The following is a 10,047-nucleotide window of genomic DNA, read 5'->3' on the forward strand; positions in this document are numbered from 1 at the left end:
ATGCTGCTCAACGTCTTTCATTGCACAAGACAGCTTCCACAACAAAGGCGCACCCAGATGAAAATGGAGCTTGTGCTGAGGTTGAAAACTTCTGGTCTAATGACAGAATCAGATTTCCTAACAAGAGCAAACTTACTTATACCTTACATATTGAGAAAGATTAAATATCTAAAACTTAGAGATTTTTTGTTGTTTGACTTTGCTTGTGATGGTGCTGGTTCTTCTGCCAGCCAGAGGACTACTGACAGTTCATCACTGAAATAACTGAAATAACTTTTGTTATTTTTCCCCTGAAACTGACTCTCTGCATACAGCCATGTACACATTCTCTCCCTCCTCCCCTCCCCAGGGGTAGGATTCTAGAACCACTGGCGAGACTGACAAGGGCAAAGATGATTCCCTATGATTGAGGGGGAGCCCTAAGCAAGCTCACTACAATCTCGGTGGCTTTACCTTCGCCCTTTCCAAATCAAATGGTTTAAATAGCAAACTGTCCTGGGTTGTCCTTGAACTCAGAGGATTGTTTCAGCCACTTCAACCTCCTTGTCATAGTTTGACCTTCACCCCAGGGTTAGAGTTCAGCAGCTGCACTGTCAGTTCCTCAACTGGGACTGGGATCATTCAGGTGATACCACCTGGGAATGGGATCACTCAAGGGCAGGACAAATGCCTTCTAACCTAGAATTTAAATTCTTTAGGGTCACTAACTGTGCTGTATCCTGTGGGAATAGTATAACAGATGGTACTTGTCTTCTGGGAATTGACAGTCAAAACTGGAGGCAAACAAATATATATGAAGAAATAACCAGTGATTTAAGGCAGAAAATTATGCATTTTGACGACAGTAAATGTAGGAATTTAAAGACGAGAGAGATCCCTCTGAATTAGGAAGGCCAAAGAAAGCTTTTTGGAGGGAAATTGAAACCTTTGAATGGGTCTCGAGGAACAATTAAGTGGAGATAAAGAGAATTATGAGCCTACTGTATAGCACATGGAACCCTGCTCAATGTTATGTAGAAACCTGGATGCAACGGGAGTTTGGGAGAGAATGGATATAAGTATATGTATGTCTGAGTCCCTTTGCTGTTCGCCTGAAAGTATCACAATGTTGTTAATCGGTTATATTCCAATACAAAATAAAATTTTTTAAAATATAAATAGCATGTATAATATATATTTTAGAAAATGTATGAATTTTTTCCCCAAAATTTATGACATTTTGATTCCACTTGTTTGACTTAGTATGAATAGAATACTAGATTTCTAATTAAAAGAAATAGATACACATCAAGCAACAAAGTTTTACTGTATAGCACGGGGAGCTATAGTCAGTATCTTGTAATAACCTATAGTGGAAAATAATCTGAAAATAATGTATGTGTATAACGGAATTACCTTACTGTGCACCTGAAACATTGTAAGTCAACTGTACTTCAATAAAATATACTGAAGGAGGAAAAAAGTGAGATAGTTGCAGCCTCAAAGCATGAAAAAAAAAAAAAAAAGAGGGGGTGGGGAGAATTATGAAAGGCATGTTTGAGGAAAGAAAAAAACCCAGCCTGGCTGAGACTGAGGCACTCAGTGGGAGAAAAGTCGGAGACGAAGTCAGAAAGGCAGGTTTGCCAGATTGTGGCAGACCTTGGGCATCAAGCTAAGGAATTTTTAACGTATTCCATAGACAAATGAGGAACTGTCAATGGCTTACGGGACAGAGTGACCTGGTGAGGCCTCTCAAGCCCAGACCAGGTTCCCCACCCCTACATCCTGGCTGGTCTAAAGGAGCCAAGGATTCCAACCTTCTGTCACTGCTGCCTCCTACAGATCCCAGCTGTTCCAGGAGAGGTCATGGGAATTCAAAGACCCAAAGCGAATCCCACATCTGACCCCAACTTGCTATTTGTTTCACTTTCCTCGTCTGCAAAAATGAGTCCATTACCTTTATTTATCCTAGGAGCAACACAGAATAACAGAACTTGGATCTGCCCCTGCTTGAAAGGAAAGGCTCATGGGCTTTCCATGGGTCTCCAGAGGCTGTGTAGAACTCCAGAAGAGAGAGCGCCTGGGCTCTGAAGGGTGGGCACCAATCCAGGTTCGGCCTCCTCTCTCCCAGCCCCCCTCTACCCCTTCCAACAAGGGCTAGAGGAAGTAGCAGCTGTTGTCCTGAGGGGAAGACAGGCAGAGGTCCACCTGGCACTGTTGGGATTTTTACAACACCAGCCCCAGCAACTTTAAACACACACGCATGCACCATACACCACACACACACAGCAGTGGCCCAGGGAAAGGTTAGGCCAAGAGCAGAGACGATGACACTAGAAGGAGAAGGAGGCTACCTCGCAGCCCTGCGTAGAGGCTTGCTTCCCCCTCACCTCCTCTCCCACCATTTTGTCTTCTCTCCCCTCTTTAATTTGTCTTTTCTCCCTTCTGCCAGCCTTCCCAACCAGTCCTTGGCCTGATGCCTGACTCCTTTTGTTCTCCCTAACCTTATTCCCCTTCCTCCATCCTTTCTCGCCCTGTGAATGCAGTGAAGGAAACATGGCAAAATTATCCTACCGAGTGCAAAGTGAAGCAGATCTTGGAAACTGTACAGTTTCAGTGAATAAATAAACGAAATCACCTGCCTTATCCAAACAGTGGAGGCAAAGTAAGGGTTTCAGCCTGAACTGTGTAAACAGTCAGCTTAACTGTTCAGTTTTCACGGGCAAATCTAAACGTTGACTCCCTCTTCCCTTTGACCTGAGACAGCGTGGCCGTATTTACTTTCACAGAACACTAAGGTAGACTTTTTTTAGAACCCCACACGATGAAGTTGAAGAGCACACTGGATAATTATGTTAACAGGAAAACACAAGAGCAGAGGGCAGTGCAAGCTGTGGTTTGGAATCATCTCACTCTAGAATAATAAGAAGTGAGGAGGAGTCCGGCAGGCGAGGAATCCAAATGAGCTCTTGGCCTTTCCACCCCCTCTCTAATCCCAGCCTCCAGACCAGGGCAGGACTGGCCTGGGCTGATGTGCCTTCTGTCCACATTCTGCCTTAACCCTTGCATTCCTACAGCAGCATAGGCACAATTCTCTACCCATAAGTTCAAACTACAAAGAATCAGGCACCTGAACAAAGCAGTGAATGCTGTTAGCACCGACCGCCAAGACCTCACCAAGGGGCAACCAGGGGAGTCAGAGGCCTGTGCTAACCTGCTCCTGGTTCTCTGCCGCCACCTAGTGGTGTTTCTCACTCCAGCATCATTTTTTCTTCCAGAGATTCTCCATCCTGACCCATAGCTGTGCTCTCCAGCTACTAAAATGACGTCCCCAACCTCAAAACATACACCCCACCTCCCTGACTCAAAATCCTAACTTCTGGACCAGAACACAAACTGTATGACTCAGGTTTGCACGACCTGGATGGTTCATGTGGCTTCTCTGCAGTCACATACACACAACAGCCAGGGAATCTTTAAACAGATAGATCTACTCCTCTGCGTTTTTCGGTGTTTTTTTTGTTGTTGTTTTGTTTTTTACTATGCAGCTTGCAGGATCTGCTTCCTGACCAGGGATTGAACTCAGGCCATGGCAATGAAAGTCTGGACTCCTAGCCACTAGGCCACCTGGAAACTCTTTATTCCTCTGCTTAGAACCCTCCTAGGCTCCCCGCTGTGTACACAGCAAAACCTGTGTGTGCATGCTCAGTTGCTCAGGCATGTTCAACTCTTTGCAACCCCATGGACTGTAATCTGCCAGGCTCTTCTGTTCATGCAAACTTCCAAGCAAGAACACTGGAGCAGGTTGCCATTTCCTATTCTAGGGGATCTTCCCAGCCCAGGAATCAAAACTGTGCTTCCTGTGTTTCCTGCATTGGCAGGCGACTCTTTACCACTGAGCCACCACAGTCCTTTCTTTTTTTTCCTCTTTTTCAGCCCTCCACCACAGTCCTTCTAATGGTCTCTGAGGCTTCCATGATCTGGCCTCTGGACCCTTCTGACCCTATCACTCACCCACTCCAGCCACACTGGGCTCTTTACTGTTCCTCCAACCCCCCAGGCATCCATCTGCTATAGGGCCTTTGCAGTGCTGTCCCCTCTGCTTTTTCATACTGGAGAGGGGACAGCATCACAATGAACAAGGCTAGTGGAGGTGATGGAATTCCAGTTGAGCTATTTCAAATCCTAAAAGATAATGCTGTTAACGGGATGCACTCAATATGTCAGCAAATTTGGAAAACTCAGCAGTGGCCACAGGACTGAAAAAGGTCAGTTTTCATTCCAATGCCAAAGAAAGGCAATGCCAAAGAATGTGCAAATGACCACACCATTGTACTCATCTTACACGCTAACAAAGTAATGCTCAGAATTCTCCAAGCCAGGCTTCAGCAATACGTGAACCGTGAACTTCCAGATGTTCAAGCTGGTTTTAGAAAAGGCAGAGGAACCAGAGATCAAATTACCAACATCCGCTGGATCTTTGAAAAAGCTAGAGATTTCCAGCTTTATTGATTATGCCAAAGCCTTTGACTGTGTGGATCACAACAAACTGGAAAATTCTTAAAGAGATAGGAATACCAGACCACTTGACCTGCCTCCTGACAAATCTGTATTCAGGTCAAGAAGCAACAGTTAGAACTGGATATGGAACAACAGACTAGCTCCAAATACAGAAAGGAGTACATCAAGACTGTATATTGCACCCTGCTTATTTAACTTCTATGCAGAGTACATCATGAGAAACGCTGGACTGGAAGAAACACAAGCTGGAATCAAGATTGCCGGGAGAAATATCAATAACCTCAGATATGCAGATGACACCATCCTTATGGCAGAAAGTGAAGAGGAACTAAAGAGCCTCTTAATGAAAGTGAAAGAGGAGAGTGAAAAAGTTCAATAAGCAAAAAACTGAGATCATGGCTTCCAGTCCTATCACTTCATGGCAAATAGATGGAGAAACAATGGAAACAGTGACAGACTTTATTTTCTTGGGCTCCAAAATTGCTGCAGCTGGTGACTGCAGCCATGAAATTAAAAGACGCTTGCTCCTTGGAAGAAAATCCGTGACCAACCTAGACAGCATATTAAAAAGCAGAGACATCAATTTGCCAACAAAGGTCCATCTAGTCAAAGCTATGATTTTTCCAGTAGTCATGTATAGATGTGAGAGTTGGACTACAAAAAAAGCTGAGCACCGAAGAATTGATGCTTTTGAACTGTGATGTTGGAGAAGACTCTTGAGAGTCCCTGGGACTGCAAGGAGATCCAACCAGTTAATCCTAAAGGAAATCACTCCTGAATATTCAATGGAAGGACTGATGAAGCTGAAGCTGAAACTCCAATACTTTGGCCACCTGATGTGACTGACTCACTGGAAAAGACCCTGATGCTGGGAAAAATTGAAGGCGGGAGAAGGGGTCTACAGAAGATGAGATGGTTGGATGGCATCACCAACTCAATGGACATGAGTTTCAGCAATGGACCAGGAAGCCTGGCATGCTGCAGTCCATGGAATCACAAAGAGGTGGACGTGACTGAGTGACTGAACTGAACTGAATCCCTCTCTTTTGGAGCCTTCTTCCCCAGACAAGCATAAGTTCACTTCCTCACCTTAAAGTGTTTTTCCAGTCACCTACTTCAAAGACCCAGTTTAAAAATCACTGCCTACCAATCTCCATTTTTTCTTTTTTCTTTAGCAATGATCACTTTGCACAAAATATGTATTTTTTTTACTGTCCTTCCTCCAATGTTATGTAAATATTCTCTTCCCTCAATGAAATGTAAGCATTCCAAAGGTAGGGATTTTGACTTTTATTCACTGGTATATCCCAAGCTCCTTGGCCCATAGTAGATGCTCAGTAAATACTGACTACGTGAACAAACCTGAATCCACTATTCTGAGATCACTTACTGCTTACAAGTAAATCCTGGGAAGAAGAACACTGTTCATGTCCGTTTTCTAGGCCTTCCCATCCACCTGTGGTGATGCTTCTCTTTCTTGGTATCTCGGTTCTTCTGAGTCTCACGTACCAAGCTCACTGGAGCCACAGGAGCGGCATGGACTCCAGCTTTCCGCACAGCTGTAACTGCCGCAAGTAACAGGGAGCGCAGGCAGAGGAAGGTCTAGTTAGCTGTGGAGCAGCATCCCCACCAGCAGCATTCTCAAATTTGGACACTAAGGGCTGAAATTTTTAATAAAGCAGTGAGGGAAAGAGTGAGGGATGAGAGGTGTTGGGCATCATCTCCAGGTAAAGCCAGGTGACCTTGCTTGACCCTGGAACAGGAGGGACCCAGAAGGATGAATCACTGTAGGATGGTTGAGTTGGAATGGTGCTGGGAATAGTGGCTGTGTTGATTGGTCCACTTCCCTGTCTCCACCAAAAGATTAGCAAAAAGTCCTGATGACAGGACGTCATGCAAAGGAACCTTCTAGACTATTCCATCTGTATCTCAGATCAGAAAAAAAGCAACCCTTACCACCACAGCCATGGGCTCTTCCCAGAATCAGAACCAGGGGTGTATATAGGAGAGGATAAATGACAGCTCTCATTTGGGGTAGACACCTGGGTCAAGTGTTTTATCAGAGTCATTACAATCTTGTGGCTAGAGGCCAGATCTACTCTTTGAGTATGCCGATTCAGACTTCCTCATTGCTAAAGATGTTTAGGCAGGTGTACTAGCTCCACTTACTCACTTGGAATATGTAAGTGGAAAGGCATGAACCTGATTCATTTCCTGATCCAGGGCTGCTTCCCAGCCCACACCCAAATAAAAGCACCACAGGCCAGGCCAGCTCTTAAGGAGTTCACGGTGGGAGAGGAGGCCCTCAGAGATCTGAAGACCAGCAGAAGGAAGCTGTGTCCACTGAGCCAGCGTTGCAACAGGAAGACTCAGTGACGAGGTGAGGCCACAGTAGAACGTGGGTGAGGAGAGAGGACAGGGAAGGGATGGGCTCTGGCCAGATAAGAGTACCCTCAGGTGAGTGACAAGATGGACAAAGGAGGGACTCAATGTGGATGGATGAGGACACAAAGGGGAGAGAGGAGAGAGATGCTAGGGGCTGGGGGCACAAAATGAGGCTATGGAGGATGGGGATGGAGTCATGGAGGGTACAAAACACAGAGAGAAGGATACAAACAGGGACACAGAAGGATGGATGTGAGGGAGAGGAGATGGAGCAAGGAGTAGGAGACTTGTGGGACAATGAATGAATGAAAGATAGGGACACACGACAAGGGGGACAGAGCCCTAGGATTATGGGAAGGGATCATAGAGAGGAGAGGAGGAGAAAGACACGGGCAGAGGGGGGAAGGAGACAGAGGGGGAGGGAGACGGCGATCAGCTGGAAGGAGCAGGTTCAGGAGGGCTAATTTCCACCTCCTGCTCTCCATCCCCAGAGACCCCACTCCTCCCTTCTAACTGTGCCCCCTAAGAGAGATGGCCCCAGCCAGAGGAGGATTCTGCCCTCTGCTGCTGCTCCTGCTGCTGGGGCTGTGGGTGGCTGAGGACCCAGTCAGTGCCAGGCCCGGGAACATGACCCCAGCTCAGTGGTTTAAAACTCAGCACGTGCAGCCCAGTCCTCAAGGCTGCAACGCTGCGATGCGCAAAATCAACAAGTTCTCCAAACGATGCAAAGACCTCAACACCTTCCTGCATGAGTCCTTCTCCAATGTGGCCACCGCTTGTCAGACTCCCAACACAGCCTGCAAGAATCGTGAGAATAACTGCCACCGAAGCCAAAAGCCTGTATCCCTGACTGAGTGTAAGCTCACCTCAAGGAGGTACCCAGACTGCAAGTACAAGGAGAAGAAACGGGTCACTTCTTACATCGTGGCCTGTAACCCTCCCAAGAAAGGGGACTCTGGGAAATTCAAGCTGGTTCCAGTCCACTTGGACAAAGTCCTTTAGTTTTCCAGCCTTCCTTGTGCTTGAGCTAATTCCCTCTCCAGGCCTCTGGACCACTCCTCCACCCAGAAGTTTCTCTTCTGACATCTCTTGAGACCCTTCCTGGATCAAGCTCCTCTGAAAAGATAGGGGCCTGGAGAGTTGAGGTGATACCTTAGCAGGCTAAGCTCTAGAAGAGGTGGTGATCTCTCTACTTTTTATTGCTGTTTTTTCAGAAGTTTATCTGCAAAAAGTTTAGGGGTGTGGGTTCCTTGGTCTGTGCCTCATACCTCTCTCCCGTGCCCCATCTTCTTATGGCAGCATGGCACGAGGAAGAAAGGACTGGAAAGAGAATGTATGGGATTTAGGAAAGAGTTACTCCTGTTCCTAAACTGGGCCTCTTCCCCAGCCCTGATGTGGTAGTGAGGTGGCCTGTGTGCAGGGAGGCAGCCAGGAGGGAAGAGAAGGAGGCCACAGCTCATCACAATGACACGGCATTTCAGGCTCTTCACGGTGTGCCCACGTGCATCCCTTGTGAGACAGACTCGACAGGGATTACTTACTTCTTTCGGGATGAGGAAATTGAGGTTTCAGATGGCTTTATTAATTAAAGAGCTTGTCAGGGTGGTTAGTAGCAGAATTTGGACTTGAAACTGGGTCTCCCGACTCTTTAGGCAGTGCACTTTCTATTCTATCACTGGCCAGAAATGGAGACCTCTGCAGGGACCAGAGGGGCACTGGGTGAGAGTTCACCCATGAGGCAATGTTGGAGAGCTCTGAAGAGCCAGTTACACCACGTCGGCTGCAGTAAAGGTCATTACCTCTCTAGCCAAGGGACTGCTGATGGGGTGTTCCAAGGATCGCAATCCTCTCTCTTCTCTCCACCCCACCCCCACCCCGCCGCTCTGCCCTCCCCCTTCTCCAGCCCACCACTCTTCCGTCCTGGGCCCTGCGCCCAGCTCTGCTGGCCTGATCGCTTAGCCCTGAAGGCACAGTGTCAGGGGAGTGTCCCAGCTTCATCCCGTTGTTCCAGGATCACATTTCCCTTGACCTCAAGGGCCTTCCGTGGCCCAGTGCCCGCTTGTCACAAACAAGCCAGTGGGAGCTGCCAGAGCTTCCTTCCTCCCGATAATGATCTCTCTTGCCTTGGTGCTTCCCTGGCTCTCCGCTCTGGCTGTCCGCCCAGGCCAGAGGGGTTGAGATGTGGAAATGCCACCTCCCTGTCCCCCAAGGGCTGCAGACACCAGTTCTCCCTTCCTGGTGAGCAGAACTGGAGAAACTGTGGGTTTCTGTCGGCTCAGTCCTCATAGCCTCCCACTCATAGCCCCCACACGGCATTGCCTGCAGCCCTGACCATCACCAGCCCCTTCTCTCTCCCTTAATCTCAGTCCCAAACTTCACTATGCCCATGCCCACCCTAGCTGAGCACCTGAAGACTACCTTGTTAGACCTTCCCTTCCCAGCTGCGGAGTCTACTGCCTACCTGTCCCTCCCCAACACTCCAGTGTTCCTTTATGCCTTACCAGAGTCAGGTAAGCTTTGGAGCCAGATACAGTTGGGTATAAATCTTGGCTCAGTCCTTTGTGACTACATGTCCTCAAAAACACCACACCTCTTTGCAACTGTGTTTCCATATATATTTCAGAGCTTCCCTGGTGGCTCAGAGGTTAAAGCATCTGCCACACAATGCGGGAAACCTGGATTCAATCCCTGGGTTGGGAAGATCCCCTGGAGAAGGAAATGGCAACCCACTCCAGTACTCTTGCCTGGAGAATCCCATGGACAGAGGAGCTTGGTGGGCTACAGCCCACAGGGTCACAAAGAGTCGGACACAACTGAGCGACTTCACTTTCACTTTCACTTTTCCATATATATTGGAGTAATACCACCTACCCAATAGGATTTCAAGAAGACTTAGAAATGACATTCTTGAAGTCTCAGTCAACCCCAGGCACTGGTAGGGAGTCAATAATAATAGCTAGTAGCAGGTAAGTAGCAGTAACCCTATCATATCCACCTTTGGCTAGATAGACTGGATGGTTTGAGATGGTGAGGGAAGGGATGACAAAAAGAATGGGGAGCAAAACATTGAACACTTCAAGCCAAGTGTGGGGCCAATACATGGATGAGCCTTAAAAGTAGAGGGGCAATAAGTATACTTTATAGCCAAATGACTGGATGTAA

General features: G+C 47.4%; 1 protein-coding gene across 1 annotated transcript; it reads left to right on the forward strand.

Moving 5' to 3' along the window:
- On the forward strand, nt 6,769-9,605 carry LOC102170238 (ribonuclease 7). The gene is made up of 2 exons (XM_005685375.3): nt 6,769-6,880; nt 7,377-9,605. Exon 2 carries the CDS (start codon nt 7,417-7,419, stop codon nt 7,885-7,887), a length of 471 nt encoding a protein of 156 aa, XP_005685432.1. The 5' UTR covers nt 6,769-6,880; nt 7,377-7,416; the 3' UTR covers nt 7,888-9,605.

This window comes from Capra hircus, chromosome 10, assembly GCF_001704415.2.
Source record: "Capra hircus breed San Clemente chromosome 10, ASM170441v1, whole genome shotgun sequence".
Taxonomy (NCBI): Eukaryota; Metazoa; Chordata; class Mammalia; order Artiodactyla; family Bovidae; genus Capra; species Capra hircus.

Excerpts from the sequence above, each read along its gene's own strand:
- LOC102170238 (XM_005685375.3), top strand. The coding sequence starts at position 7,417 with ATGGCCCCAGCCAGAGGAGGATTCTGCCCTCTGCTGCTGCTCCTGCTG.